At 38.9% G+C, this 16,096-nt stretch overlaps 1 protein-coding gene across 1 annotated transcript in view; it reads right to left on the bottom strand.

The window, feature by feature from the left end:
- SYNE1 (spectrin repeat containing nuclear envelope protein 1) overlaps positions 1-16,096 on the bottom strand; it is a 356,826-nt gene that overhangs the window by 286,989 nt on the left and 53,741 nt on the right. Inside the window, exons 4-9 of the mRNA XM_063124531.1 lie at positions 15,411-15,494; positions 12,118-12,210; positions 10,203-10,381; positions 8,016-8,212; positions 7,702-7,811; positions 4,189-4,239 (exon numbers count right to left, since the gene is read on the bottom strand). Coding sequence (XP_062980601.1) covers positions 4,189-4,239; positions 7,702-7,811; positions 8,016-8,212; positions 10,203-10,381; positions 12,118-12,210; positions 15,411-15,494 — 714 coding nt within the window. The remainder of the gene's footprint in view (positions 1-4,188; positions 4,240-7,701; positions 7,812-8,015; positions 8,213-10,202; positions 10,382-12,117; positions 12,211-15,410; positions 15,495-16,096) is intronic.

Below are 16,096 nucleotides of genomic sequence, written 5' to 3'. Positions count from 1 at the left end.
TCTCTCTCTAATCTGTTCTCCTCCCCTCAAACTTCCTTTATAGAACTATTTATGAGACTTGTATGCTGTAATAATTAAAGCTAATTTAGGGTGCAATCCTGTGAAGATAGTTGGCAGCCTCAGAACTCAGAGGCTGCTGAGTATTTAATTCACGGTGACTGAAACGTGGAGGTGATTGTTGCCTCTGCTGTCCAGCCACCATGCAGTTCTGTTAAATGGGCGATTTCACCCATCTAGCAACAGCACTTCAGATGGGAGGGAAGGAGGCTGGGGCAGTCAAAGGAAACATTGCATGGCTGATGTCTCAGTCATCTCTCCTCGGAAATGCCCCCTTTTCCCGAGCGTGGAGACATAGCCTGAACCCCTTTGAGGGGGAGGGGCTGGGAGTGTGGTTTATGGGTGCCACCGAGGTTAGAGCCCTGAAACCAATGAACAGAATTCTCTGCCTAGTAACATGCAGTTAATTGGTATGAATATACTAAAATGTCTAATAACTTTAAAATGGAAGCTTCAAATAAAAAAAAAAGATTGAAAGATGTCTATTTGTTTCTGTTGTTTGAAGTCTGATTAGTGAATTGAACTCATAAATTTAAGCAAATATCTGAATTTATATTTTCAACAGTCCAAGTTATTATTGTCACAGAATTGTATGACAATGTTCCAAAACATTCTTGTTATTTGCATTCTAGTGAAATTTTCAAACTATAATGAATTCATTAGTCTAAACACTGCTTACACAAACATACCAATGAAGTACTGTAAATATTGTGGTACACAATATGACAGCTGCTTGCCAATCTTATTATAGGAAACCAGATTAATTGCTATCTCCCATCTCAACTTTCAAGTTCACAGTTTTTAGAAAGATTGTGGCCTTAGGCTCTAATACGTCATTTTCTGGGTACGCTCCCATTGGATACTTCTGAGTAGACATGCACAGATGTACTGTTACTCACTTCTTTCACACACAGCCATACATAAAAAAGAGATCCTATGGATAGGCCAATCAACCACCCAGGGATCAACTTGGGATGGGATGCCATTCTATTTTTCTTTCAGGCACAACTAAAAACGTCCTGTCATTTTAATGGATGTAATTGAGCAGAATTTGAAATGAGACTACTTACTGCCTTTTTTTGTGGGGTCCCACTTCAAGTAAACAACGTTTTACACTCTACTCTACCACTGCAAAGTTCAGCCTTCCCCAACCTGGAGCCTTCCAGATGTATTGGCCATGCTAGCTGGGGATGATGGAGATGTAGTCCATCACAGATGGAGGACAACAGTTTGGAGAAGGCTGATATACTGGTTAACACATTAGCCATGCTGGCTGGGTATGATGGGAGCTGTATCTATCACAGCTGGAAGGCAACAGGGTGGGGAAGGTTGGTGTTAGACCACAAAAACATGGTTTCATAACTGCACTCCCCGAGACAGACAAACTGCAAAGTAAAGTGCCACCGTCAAATGCCTTTTTGTGTGTGTGTGTGTCAAATAGCGGTTTTGTGTTTTGGAGCTCAGACTCCACCTCTGCCTTGTATTAGGTTCTTGGACAAATTACTTTTTAGTCTCACCAATTAGCCTCCCTAGAAATTGGTGTTTTGTGACTGGCGATGCTCACCATGGCAGCCATTTCATGAATGGGCAAGCCACCCCCTAGCAGCTGTTTTGAGAGAGCACCCATGGCTGTCTCTCCAAATTCCAAATGTGCCCACCAAAAATGTTGTCTTGGGGCAATCAACATCTTACCCTACCCTTTTATCCTCCAATAATTATTGTGAGGATGTACACAACTCTGCTTTATTTATTTATTTTGGAAGAGGGCAATATTAAAATGTTATTTCGTTACAAAATATACATATATACTCTAGATTTACCATAAACTTGAATGTTAGAATGTAGAAACAATCCTACTTAGAGGGTAGAAACAACCCTATACTTCATGCAAGTCATCTTGCATGAACTATAAAACTAATAGCCTGGCTCAGTAAAAGGCAGCTTCATATGAGAGAGCAATACATTCAGAAAGTACATCATAGAGCTGCAGGAAGGGGCAAACAAACTGATCAAGATGTTGAAGCACCTCTCCCACCATTAAAGGCTACTAGTAGAGGGGCAATAGCTCTGAGGTATCCTATCTAATATTTTGTATTTTGCAAAAATAGCACTATTTTTTAATTATATGTAAACTTGTACATTCATTAACATATGGAGAGCATTAGACATTTATCCAATATATTGTTTTATTTTATACTGACCCTGTTTAGATGGCATGGTGGTTAAGCCTTTTGAGCTAAGCATTATGGCTTAGCGTGTCATGTGAACCATTCCTAACCATGGTGGCTATATAACCACAGTTTAAACATGGTGGCTAACCATTTGCTCCAAAAGGGTTAGGGGCCTAACCATGGCTTAGTGTGTTGTCTGAACGGGCCCAATGTTTTATATTTGGTTGAATTGGCTGTTTTTAAAATACAGCTTTACTATTTTATCATGGTTTATGCTCTTCTAGTTTTGTTATTCTATGGGTGGTATCCAATGGGATGCTTATGCCCATGACAACTCTTTTGCACTCCACGAATTCCCTTCCGCGAGCACTGGTCCCAACTCATTTCGGGTTGCCCCAGAATCACTAAATCTCCATTCCACAAGTGGTGGATGCTATTTGTGGAAGGGAATCAGCAGGGTGCAAAAGAATCGGTGGAGCCATAAGAACCCTATTGGATACTGCCCATTTTATTAACATTTGAATGTTTCCTCATGTTGTGAGCTGCATTGAAAGTTAATTGCCTGAAAAGTGGTTTATTAATGTTGGAGGTAATCTAAATAGAATTTTTTTTAAGAAAAGTGCACTTAATCCAGCAAGAGGAACTAGGAGGCAGACGAATTTCTGCATGGAGACTCTGCATCACTTCTTTGGACTCTTACATTTAGCCCAAGTGGCTTCATGTAGGACTTCCCATTCCACTGGACCAAGAGTGATTGTCCAGTGGTGAACAATTTAGAATAATTTGATGCCTGCTTTGAAAGCTCCTAAGGACCATTGAAATGCACTCTACATAGGGTTGTGTTATTATTTGCTATATTAAACCTATTGGTATATTAAATCTTTGCATAAATCAACAATATGTAAAAGATTTACATCCTTCTTTTCCATTTATCTATTCCATTTCTATACCACCTACTAGCCAATGTGTGTTGGGCAGTTCAGAAAACTAAAGCTGAACATAAACAGCGTCTTGAAATTCTCCACCCTATTTGTGGGCCAAGAAATTGGTGGGACCATTTCATTGAATTTCTCCAGGGAGAGGAGAAATTCTCAACAGTTTCTCACAGGTAGGGCTCATCATTGGCAGGAGTGTGTAGCACAGTTTCTTTCTTTTTGTGTAATGGTTTTAGGTTTTTTTGTGCTGCTACATCATCTTTATTGGTAGGCTGCCCCCCATTTTGCATCCCCAACAAGGTCTGAGAGGGGTAGCAGTGTGTCTAGCTTCAGGGAAAAAGTGGAGCTAGTGCTGTGCGTGTGAAATTGTCCTCCAATTTTCCTAAAGTTTTCTTTCCCATGAAAGAAGCTTCTGTTTTTCTGCTTCTTTCTCAGGGGACTTTATAATTTATTTTGGGGGTGTTATTTAATAACTGTGAGGCAGCCAAGGATACTCTGTTTTTCTTTCTCTGTTGTTCTGCAGCCTCCCAGGCTGCCTGCATTTTCTAAGTAGAAAAAGCCCCATGGGCAGAATTACCTCACAATGTCTTCCCCTGGGATTTAATTGAAATGTGGGAAGCTGAGAGGGCTACTAGCTGCTGGGGAGATAATTGTACAATGAAAAACAGGACACTTGTGTACACCTCCTAAGTAAAGTAGGCACAAGAAACCCAAACCTAACCCATGAGAATTTCTCCAAAATCTTCTTCATCATTGAATTTATTTTCTATCAAATTGAATTAGAATGGTTGAAAAAAATGGAGAAATTTTCAACACAGTACTACTCAAAATCATTAAATATAAGAACACAATGAAACATGACATTTACATCTTTAAAAGTTTAAAACATATGAAGACGATCAGTGAAATATTGTGTTGAAAGTGAAGAGAAAGTGAAGAGAGAAGAAAAAAACTAGACAAAATGGTTTACATGTAGTGATGCCAACTAATTAGTACATTTAATCCACCACGTTTTTAACCCTTACCTTGTATTTATGTTTAGAAATAGCAAAAGATGAAATTGCTCGAAGTGGTTCCTAGCCGTATGAAGAGAAATGGATAGCAAATAAAGAAATAAAGAACAGCAAAGACAGAAAAGTGCATTGAGATATGTATGTACAAAGGAATTTATTAATCTTTGAATTAAGAGACTCATCCCTATTCCCACTTTATTATTCGTCCCTTCTAAGATAGCCACCTGAAAATATCTCTCACGGCCAATTTGCATATGTACTCTTTAATGCAAAAAGAAATGCCTAAAAGCCAGGTCTAATCCACTTTGCTATTGAACTCACCCAGAGATCTAGAAATTTGGAAGAGAGAAGACATGGGTCATAGCTTCTTATTGGCCAAATACCATCAGATACAGATACAAGCTATCCCTTGAGAGCCATGATGCACACAACGTTCTAGGGAGTGATAGGTTCCTGACGTAAGAGATGTCTTTCCCTCTAGTCAAGACCTGGGTGGACTGAATCCCCCTAGTATTAGACCCTCACTGATTTACACTAGATTTGTGGGAGGTGACTTTGTTTTCTACCTCGTCATTCCAGTGTGATTTAGGAGAGCCCTACTTGTCCTGATATTTTATGTTACCTGTTACATGTGAATGCAAATCCAGCCAAGTAAGTCTATGAGTGGAATGTTTAAGTACCCAGCCCAACCACACTTAAGAGATTTCACATAATTATTCGAACCAACAAACAGAATATGTGGTCATTCCTTAACATATTTTATTGCACCTCCTATTCTAATTGCATGAGTCAATCTTCTCTATGGAGACAAATACCCTGCTCGCCAATGAAAATAATGCCCATGCAAAACAGTACGTAAACATGAAATTAAAATTGAATAAAGTGTTATCGGTATAACAGATGCAGACCAAGTCATAGAATCACTGCTTGCATAATCACCTCATGATAAGATCCATGTGAAGATGATCTGGTAAATAGGTTTATTATTCCCTTCCCCTACCTTGTGTGACTGTACAACAAATCTTAAACACTGGGCTTGTAGCAGTAGGCCATCAACACCTACAATGACCTTTTGCCAGGATAGCAATAAATAATTATAAAATTCTCCTCTGCTGAATTGAACTGAGGAGACATTTCTCCACTGACACTCATGTCTGATTTTTGGGAGCTACATACTTATAACCTGGGTTATCAACCAGAATTGTTTGTTTTTCCATTATTTAGTTATTTGTTCATTCCCCCCTTGCATTAACTGTGGTTCCTGACATTTATCTCTAATAAAGCTCAAAAGAGGACAAGAGACCCATGGGAGTGACAATCACAGTGGCCTTCCTTCGTTTCCACTTTGCCTACCTACTTTGCCAACACCAGTGGATCGAGATCAGCTGGCCACACCATGCTGTCTCTCTGTGCTTAGCTCACCATGCAAGCCACCAACTATTGTTTCTTTCATTGGAAGGAAGAAAACGAGCACAAAGGCATGTTCACAAAGCTGCACAAAATGAGCACAAAAGTGTTCACAAAGCAGGGCCAAGTGGAAATGGACCCACCTCTGAGGAGAAGGGAGCACTTTTTCCTTAAAAAAAGAAAAGAAAAGAAAAGAAGACAGAATGAAAGAATGTTGACAAGGGTTTTCCTGGGAGAAGCCTGGTGAAACTGACACATCCAGTGCATATCACCAGGCTTCTCCATAATCACTGCAGAGATGAGAAAAGGCCTTGTCAATATCACTATGTATATATGTTTGTGTAATGGTGGAGGCAGGGACAATGTGAGTTCCGCTATGACTTGTTTGTCATAGAGAGGTGGGATTACCCAGATCCACAAATCACATTTAAAAGCACTGTTCTATGGCAGATAAAACAATAGCATTACATTCAGTTCACACCTGAACACACTGCACTGCAATTGCAACGGAAAAATCACCACAAATCAGCAGTCCAAGAAATATGGGAGGACAATATGAAAAAGACAGAAATACAGTGGAAGTGCAATGACACAGATGAGTGTAGTCTGGATTTTCAGTAAAAACTGAGTGAGTGATTGGTATTGATAATGGAGAAATAGGTTAGAGTGGATGGGTCCTAAAAGGAAATTTACTTTAGTATGTAGTACTTGCATACTAAAATGGCATACTAAAATAGTATGCATACTTGCATACTGAAGTATTTCATACGTTGAACTTACGCAAGGCACTGCTCAAAAATCTTGATCATCACTAAAGTACTAGACACATACTTGTCTGAAAAGTCATTTCCATTTTCAATTCGTAAGTTTGGAAGCAGAATGTACCCTAAATTTTATGGTCTTGAAATCTTTCATCACATCCCTCTTCTACAGAGGGGAAATGACACTATATTTGCAAAATCAAATATTAGGAATTAAATATCAGGAAAGAGAACTGCAAGGAAGGACATGAACACTCTTCTCCCTCCAGTGCATTTGGCCATCATGATTCAGATAATAATTGTGCCAAACTAGCATCAGCTCCAAACAGTTATCTCTAGTAAAACCAATTCCCAATTGCCTTTAAAAGAGGATCCTGTAACAAACTGATCTTACTGGAAACATATAAAATGTAAAAACATAATGGAAATATACAAAAACGTGTAAAACATATTAAAATTGATCAATCAATATCTTCATCAATCAAGATATAAATAATAATGTTGTTTTTGCTCTTGCAATATACATACATATATTTCTGAAGGAGATATAAATACTTAAATACATGTAGAAGTGGCAAAGAAAACACTTTTCTTTGTCCTTAACACTGAATGTGTCCTCGTCATTTTTGAGGACAGAATGCCCACACCTTTCAACTGCAGAATTTGTGGATTATCGCTAGGAAGTGGCAGATGAATCTTCTCTTCTTGTGAGAAGTTGAACAGATTGTCACAGTAGGGCATTGTAGCCCTTGCCAACTAAAAGATGGTATTATCAGGATTAAGAACCAAATGAAAGACTGTTTGCGGATAAAAATGCTACTGTTGAGCCAGTTCAAGAGGGGGAAAAAACACATGGCAAAAACAGGATTTCTAGAGTCACCAGTTCCCCATATTAAAAACTTCTGTACAATACAAAATCTATACTTGTATTTTCCCTAGGCTGCAATCCTATACGCATTTACTTGGGAGTAATTCCCCTTTGAACTAGACTGGCCTTACTGCAGCCCTATCCTTCTGCATAGGATTGGGCTGCATATAGCTTAAAAGGTCATAGGAAATCAGAACTGATGAAAAGAAACCTGAAAACATTTTTGCACTCAGCTCCACTTAGCCAAATCCAATGCCAGAATGCTATTCCTGATCTCCCTTGAGATTCGACCACAGTTCAAGGTCACTATCTCTTTTATTTCTGTTGCTAACTCTTATCTAATCTTTTTTCCTAAATTGCCCATCTTCTCCAAGCAAATAGCCCAAGACTCACCTATTCTTAAGAGTTCTTTAAAAGCTCACTGAAAGTATAACACACCAAGTAGTGTTTGTACATCAGTGTTTATGTAAAATATAATTAAGAACCTACGTCCATCTCCTGTGCATCACCTCCTGCATTATGAGGATCTGGGTAGTGCTTCAGGAACTGTGCTACGTAGGTCATAACAGATTTTTCATCTGGCTTATCCACATCCACATCTGAAAGAATGACAAAAACCATAAATTAATACAAATTTGCGCAGCATAATTTGTTGGCAGAAACACTTGCAGCAAAACAAACAAGCAAGCAAACACTTAAAACATTCACATTTTAGGGGAAAAAATAAACATTAAAAAAAACCCATGAGCAAATATAAGCCTAAGCTTATAGTTAAAAAATTGTTAAATTATAAGTTATACTACCTTCAGGATCAAGGAGTCTTGGAATTCCCAATTCTGATTCTGCAATTGTAAAGGCCTCTTCCAGATTTTCCCTGTTAGATCTTGTTTTCACCCTTTCTAAATCCACTAGTTCTGGACGGATAGCATGAATAACGGAATGAAAGGCGACGCCACTCCTCCAGCTCCGTCCAAAATCCTTGACTTCAATTCCAGCTTGCCTTAAACAGCAACAAAAAACTTTGGAATAACCTGTTCAGACTCTTAACACTAAACCATTAGTCTTCTCTTCTATCATCAACCTACATTTTACACAACCCTCTGTCACAAAGCTCACTTTTGAATAAACAACATTTACTGTTCCTGAAAATACAATTTAATGTAAACGTTACTGTCATTTTCCCTTCAATTTTTATTCATGTAAACTCTCATTCATGCGTAACTAAATATACAACTAGAGATAGCCTGCAAAATGGACCCCAGTAGACCTGTTATTCTTCCTCTCGAATTGCAACCTCTAGAGAAGGAGAATTGAACCTCAACCCACAAGCCAAATCAGGCCTGCCTGGGGTCCCCTTATGGTTATGCCGCTTTTCCCCGGCCACTAACCCCTTTCCCCTGGCCACCAACCTCTTTTCCCTGGCCACCAATCATTTGGTGGTTTCCTGGGTTTTGTGTAGTTTTTCCCCAATCCAAAATGTTGAAATGCCTCTCCTAAGGCTTAGCTACTAGCAATAAAAGCTTTAAGCTAAAATATGCCGGTATTTTTGGTATTTTTGCCCGATCCATTTGCTTTTGCCCCCATCCCTTTTGCCGTCAGCTCTGCCCACCACCAGAATGCAGGCTCAGAGAGATTCCCCAAAATTGAATAAGGCCTTCAGTCTGAAACAGGTTTAACGCCCCTGTTCTAGACAATAAAGTGATAGTACAAGAGTAATGCTGTTACTCCAGATAGTGCATTAGAAGTCATTTATTTCCAGCAGATCTCCAAAGCTAATTCAAATTGGTTAATCATGACTTTTGGTCTCATATATTCTTTACAAGTGTACATTATATCTGAAAGATGTCCTGCTAGCAGTGGTGCAGGGACAGCATTCCAGGGAATTGGTCAGATTTGATGCCAAAGGTCAGTAGGCCAGACCAGAGAAGAGCTAGGTTATCAAGGAAATACACAGCTGGTACACAGACCAGCAATCTGTGCCGTAGAACTGAAGGCGTTAAGTCTGAGTCTACAGAGTCCCACCCAGAGCTCAGCTTGCTATTTACTGTGTTATCTGTACAGCACCATGTACATCGATGGTGCTATATAAATAAATAATAATAATAATAAAGCTGCAGGCCCTCAGTGCAACCTGAGGGATGGTATTTAGGCAGGCACTTCTGCATCTAGTAGCTGGCCTTTAACACCTATGCTACTGGAGCTAGGTGGCTGCTGGGCATCTGCCTCTGCATCTGAGATGATGCTAGCTCCAACATGAGGGGTAGGGTTGATGCCATCTGCCTCATGGGCCCAGGTCCCCCCTGATCTGCCTCATGGTCACTAGACATAGGCATCTCTTCACTGATGTTTGACTTGGGGGGTTCTAGGTCATCCTCCAAAAAGGAATCCTCCAGAGCATGCATGACTAAAGCTATTAGAATATGTTGCTCCCTTTCTTTGCTTGTCTTCTTATTTTCCTTCCTTGCCATCTTTCTCTGACTTCCTATGTATCCCATGTCATTCTGTCTTCAGTTAAAACAAAACATCAGTGTCTAAACCAATCATCAAAACCAATCATCAGTAAAGATCTAGTAAGGAAGATGAAATGGTAAATTAACAGATTAATTTCAGCAATGTATTTTTGTCACTTGATTTTATGTATATTTTTGTATCTTTTGAAGTTGCTTCATACCATTTCCTCCTAAAATCTTGAATAAACCAATAGAGATAATATTGAAAGCCTGGTAATTTGAAATTATTTCTGCTGTGGGGAAAATACTGTGAGACTTACAAAGAGAATATCACTGGTTAAAGCTCTAAGTATCTATTGACAAGATGGTGGAAAATTCAGTTAGTCAGATAGGGTCTTAAAATAGAAGATCAATGAATTGAAGAATACTGTTCATGATTTCAATATGGTAAATCAATTTAAAGTGTCCTGACAATGTATTGCCTCTTGATGCCAATCTTCAAGAACCCAGAATGCATTACTTAATCCATGGCTTGCTTACTTTGCTGCTGTGTACTGCACCCATTTTAGCAAAGCCTTCTTTGCATTCCCTTGGATTTTGGTTACCACTTTCCGCTTGGATGGTGGACTGGCAGTCTCAGAACTGACAACACTGTCTACAGATGAGGTACTGCTGGAGAGAGACTGCAGCTGTGGGAGATTACTTGTAAGCTCCTCAATCTGTATATGGAATAAAGTTGGTTAAGTGCAATCAAAATAATCATTTTAGCAATAGCCTATGTGCTTTAACAGCCCACTAACAAGGTTGATCATCTTTCTATGACTGTGATGGCACCCTTCTGAGTCACCAGTATCATGCAAATTGCAGATATCACACATTGAGCATCATCACACAGGGGAAAATTGAGTTTACTTACTGTCTCTTCTCTGCTTGCATGTTTGTCCCTCATTACTTCTTCTTTTGAAAGAGGAAGCAAACAACTTGCATGTGGCCCATTCAGTGGGCCATTTTGATTGCTCTGCTTCTCCTGCATGCAGCAGGAGATAGCAGCAACTTCCATCTTTAAAATTAAGTCCGACTTATTGGGGGAGGGGTTGTGGCATGAAGAAGGCTAGAAGGGGTGGGAGGCATGCAGGAGGCAGACGACATCGTGAGAGGGACCTGTGAAAATCCATGAGTGCCCAGTAATGAGCGTGCAATAAAATGGTAATCTGATGGAGCTCATACACCCCTACCTGTGGTGCTAATTAATACAAATGCACTTTCATATGAGCACCACCACTTTGGGGGCAGCTTTGAATGTTCCTGAAGCATTCATGAGAGCTTGCAGCGTTGTGAACTGGACCTATCTCTAGAGCAGTTTCATAGACAGTAGCCACTGTATTTGGGCTGCTTCACACAATATTTTTTTTCAATTTTTTTCAACCCTGAATTATTCAAGTCAACATAGGTTGAAAGTGTCCTAAAAAAGATACTCTGTAAATCCATGTGGCTGGCAATCCAATGCCTTGGAGTACTTAGCATTCCCTGTCTTGCCTAAGGGAAGGGAAATTTGGCGAGTGCAGTTCCGGCTTTCCCTTTTCATATCATAGTCAACTACAGGGAAATATGAAGATTTGATCCACTGAGTTGTGGCCACTAACTTGGAAATGAATCTAGTTGATTTCTGTGCATTTTTATTTCAATTAATTGTCCTTAGAACTGAAGCCCAGGTTGCTTGGCTTTCAAAAGTTTAAATCATCCATCAAGTCCTTCTGATTCTCATGTATAACCTTTAGCAGGAACTGCATCATCATCATCATCATCATCATCATTATTATTATTATTATTATTATTATTTACATTTATATACTGCCCCATAGCTGAATATCTCTGGGCAGTTTACAAAAGTTAAAAACAGTTATTCACACGCAAATTAAGAATGCTCATTCAAATTTGCAACTGTTGTAAAACAGTTATTTTCATTTCCTAATTTTAGCAACTGAGAACATGAGGAATGTACAGAATCAGATGTTTTCAAACATGTATAATTTAGCCAATAAAAAGAAAGTAACCTTATATCAATTAAAATGGGTCCCTCTGATCTAATCCTTCAAAATAGGGGAGTTTTGGTAGCTGTATCCAATTTGCACAACCACTCGATTATTTTACAAAATATTCTGAATCAGAAGAGCTTCTGTTTAACATGCCTAACGGCGAAACAACATCTTAAGATTCCCAAAATTGCTATTTTTACTTAAAAGCAGCTGTGCTATGCTCCAAATTGGGATGGAACAATGCTGCTGGGGGAGAGGAGATTATACATACATGATGTTTTTCAGAACAAAATGTCCTCCCCAAAGCTGCCAATTGATCATTTACTTCTCATGGCACACTACAAGTTCCATCACAGTACACTAGTGTCCCTCGACAAACTATTTGATTATTGCTATGATTACTGTATGAAAAACTGTACCTGAAAATATAGAATTATAGTCCACACCAAACCAAGCACAATAGAAGGTCTACCATCAGCGATATCAGTTGAATTAATGTTGACAAGCTTAATCTGTTTAAGGAGAGAAAGGCACATTATTATCACACACAACAGAAAGCCACAAAAACTGGATGTTCTATGAGGGAATAAAGATTATTGGGGATGCACTTGTAAGACTTAATACTGACAGAATCAAATGGGGAAGCCATATTGGGCCCAGTCAGAAGATACCTTAGACCACGGCTTTAACCAACGTGAATAAAGCAAAAAGCCTTATTCACTGTGGTTAAAGCCATGGTTTAAGGTGTTTTCTGAACAGGGCTGCTAGTTGATATGAAAACAAAAAGAGTCTGTGACACTTTAAAGACTAACAGTGACATCTACAAAATTAAAGGAAGTGACAACCCTGTGGGGTTGCATTTCAACCTTCCAGGTCATTCAGAGAAACTTTAGAGACAGAATTCAGCATGAGACCTCAGAGTGGACATTTATTGTTACATTTAACACCTTAGAGCTTGGCTGGAACAGATCGTCTGAATGGCTTAGTCATTACGGTCTGAAGAGTCTAAGGCCATAGCTAGACCTAAGGTTTATCCCTGGATCGTCCAGTGGTCAAACCTGTTCATCTAGGTGACACACAGGGGATCCAGTGCTCAGGCAGGGGCGAACCCTGGATGATCCCAGGATAAACCTTAGGTCTAGCTGTGGCCCAAGTCCCATATTATAGTTCACTTTTTTTTAGTGTTGTAGGTGTCTCTTTAAATTGAAATGGATTTTTTGCTTTCTATCTGCCTGTAACTGACTTTTCCATCTTGTTCCATTCATACATCTGATGAAGTGAGTTTAGTCCACGAAAGCTCATGCCTTGGTAATAAAACCTTGTTAGACTTTAAAGTGCCACAGACCCTTTTTATTGTCAAAACAGAAACAATATGCCTATAATAGGGTGACCATATGAAAAGGAGGACAGGGCTCCTGTATCTTTAACAGTTATATTGTAAAAGAAATTTCAGCAGGTGTCATTTGTATATATGGGGAACCTCGTGAAATTTCCTCTTCATCACACCAGTTAAAGCTGCAGGTGCCCTGCCCTCTTAGAAAACTGGTCACTCTAGTATAGCTCCTGCAGCTTTAACTGTTGTGATGAAGAGGGAATTTCACCAGGTTCTCCATATGTACAAATGACATCTGCTGAAATTTCCTTTTCTATGCAACTGTTAAAGATACAGGAGCCCTGTCCTTTTCATATGGTCACTCTAGCCTACAATTATTCCAAAAACTGAGGTGACATAATTCAAAGTATAAATACATTCATGCACTTTTGAATTTAAGACTAATTATTGCTAGATACAATAACATTTATGTAGAAATAGCAAACAAAGGAAGAAGCGAGTTCACTGTGCTAAATACACCTTTAGAACGAAGATAACAGATTCGCATATAGCTCCATGTGCCTCCTCACTTGTTTGCTGCTGTATCCTTTTATCTTCTCCTGCAGTTCCCTGGAAGCATGAGCCTGATGTGGCAAGTTTCCCATCTCTCTACACACACACACACACACACACACACACACACACACACGGCTACAGGGTGCTTTGTTTATTTTCCCCAGAATAAACAAGAAGAAGCGGAAGAGAACAATTTGGTGGGGAAGGAACAAGACTGACAGCTTGAACCAGCGTTTGTTTTGCTGGTAGGTTCCTCTGTGAAAATGGCCTAGTGGTGCACCTAAAGACTTCATTTATGTCTGTCTTCTCCTTAAATTCCTTTTTATAAAAATACAGATTTTGCTCCATACATAAAGTATTCAGCAATATGTTTAATAGCCAATGGACAAAATGTTTCATTTAATTTCATTGAAATATATTATATGATTGAATGTTTGATAAATACATTGTACCAACCGGTGATCCTCGGTACACGGACTAGCATGAAAAACAAAAAATACACATTTAAAATGTGTATTTTATAAAGTACACATTTAAAATAATTATTACAATAAAGAGATGAGAAAGTAAGAGACAAGACAAAAATGTATGTACATATTACCACGAATGCTTTTTTTAAAGGTACTTCTCACTCTTGGTATTTATTTATTTATTATATTTTTAGTCCATCCAGTAACACAAGTTTTCTGAGTGTATTATAGAATACTTACATTGTTGTGAATCCTACAGAAATGTGTAAAGAACATAAAAAACACCCTGCATGCATCTGCATATTGAGAAAAGAAAACTAACCTACTTTATAAAAACCAAAAGTATCTGCAAAGTCAAACTTTAAACTCACCACTTTCTACAAACTCTGAATTTCTTATTTTTAAGTTTGTAAGATTCTCATTTTTACTTTGACTTCTATTCCTTCTGTTTTTGTTAGAACCCTTCATAATATTTCTATTTCTCTTAGTTCAAATGCCAGGAACCGAGGTTTGGTTTTTTATTCTTCATTGGCTACATTTCAATGTCACATTAAGATATGAATACTAATAAACTACATGATGGTGAACACAGCTGCTTTACTCCTGCCTTCACATGAGCAGGTAAGCAAGCCAAGAAGGAACAGCTTCACATCATGTCCTAAGGCAGGATTTGGACCCACTTAACCATAGTCCCAATTTCAAACATGTATAAACAGACAGATATTGATATACAAAGACTGGTACAAGTATCTAGCCATACAAACAAGCATCCTATTCATATGTAAGAAGTATATGATGGCATTGTGTGTATGAGCATATCTTGGGTTAAATCCAGTTGTGCCATTCTGCTGATGCAACCTTTTCCATCAGTGGAACTGGGAGGGACGATTCCACCTTCCACCGCAGCCTTCCATGCACCCTCAAAATCTGCTCCAGAGGGCTGTGAATTTTTCTGGAGCAGATTTTTGGGTGGTGTGGAGGGCTGCAGAGGGAAAAGAGAGGGAAAAGCTCTTGTCATGTTAGCAGACGTCCAGTAGCGTGACATTGTATTTAACCTCCCTAAATATACATGAAGCCTTGTAAAGACGGAGTCAGCAAAGTATTTCTACCCACATAGCCACTGTTCATATATGAAGGTGATAGTTACTGTCTTCGTATATTGTGCTTCATGTTGTATGTTGTATATTTGAGTGCGCTCTGTGTGCAATTTTTACTCATGGTTTTTCCCCCCCATTCCTCTATTACTCCCTCCCTCCGATATGGATTGACAGTATCACTAGAATGCCATCGATGTTTTCTTTGGGAATATATGTGGAAGAGATGAGCTGTTGGAGTGTCACACAGTTGAACTTACCCGCCGCCCTTCCAGGAACTTAAGAGCTGTGCCAATGTTGGCTACTCCATGAATTCTCTTCAGTTTTCTCCCCTGTTCACAAGGCTTTAAAAGTACACACAAAACAATTACTCAATTACTGTAAACTATGCAGAAACTTTAATTCACAGAACAACCAAGTAGCCAGTCACTGACCCACTTATGGCTGAGCTCAAAGCCTTTTTATTTTCGTTTGTTCTAAATACCTATTCCTGAGAGAGAACCATTGCAGGTGGAACCTTGCAGAAAGCAATGAAAAGCTAGAACTGGCTCCAGAACAAATCCAATCTTGACCTCTTTATAGTCTCTCATTTTGTGGGTCTGAACACCAGTGTACTGTTTTTCAATGTGATGAAAGTAATTCCAGAACATTATGTTTAAGATTCTACCACAAGAGGGAGTATTTTCTTATAAAAAAAGGGGAGAACGTGATCAAAAGTGTAATCAAAAGATGTCTAAGAATCATATACTTTAATTAGTTAGAGTGAATATCCAAAGGCTAAAAAGTATACAGCTTAATTTTGTGAAAGACTGTTCATAAATTTCATGCAACACTAGCAGGTGCCAGGTTTCATGGGTGCCAAACCTGAGTCTGTTCGAGTAAAGTTTAATAACCTGCCTGAGGAATCAAGCTACAGTATATATAAACATGGTGTCATATACCACAG

This window comes from Elgaria multicarinata, chromosome 4 (assembly GCF_023053635.1).
Source record: "Elgaria multicarinata webbii isolate HBS135686 ecotype San Diego chromosome 4, rElgMul1.1.pri, whole genome shotgun sequence".
In the NCBI taxonomy this organism is placed as follows: domain Eukaryota; kingdom Metazoa; phylum Chordata; class Lepidosauria; order Squamata; family Anguidae; genus Elgaria; species Elgaria multicarinata.
The sequence above is the reverse complement of the archived record's forward strand: the minus strand, read 5'-3'. Positions and strand labels throughout refer to the sequence as shown.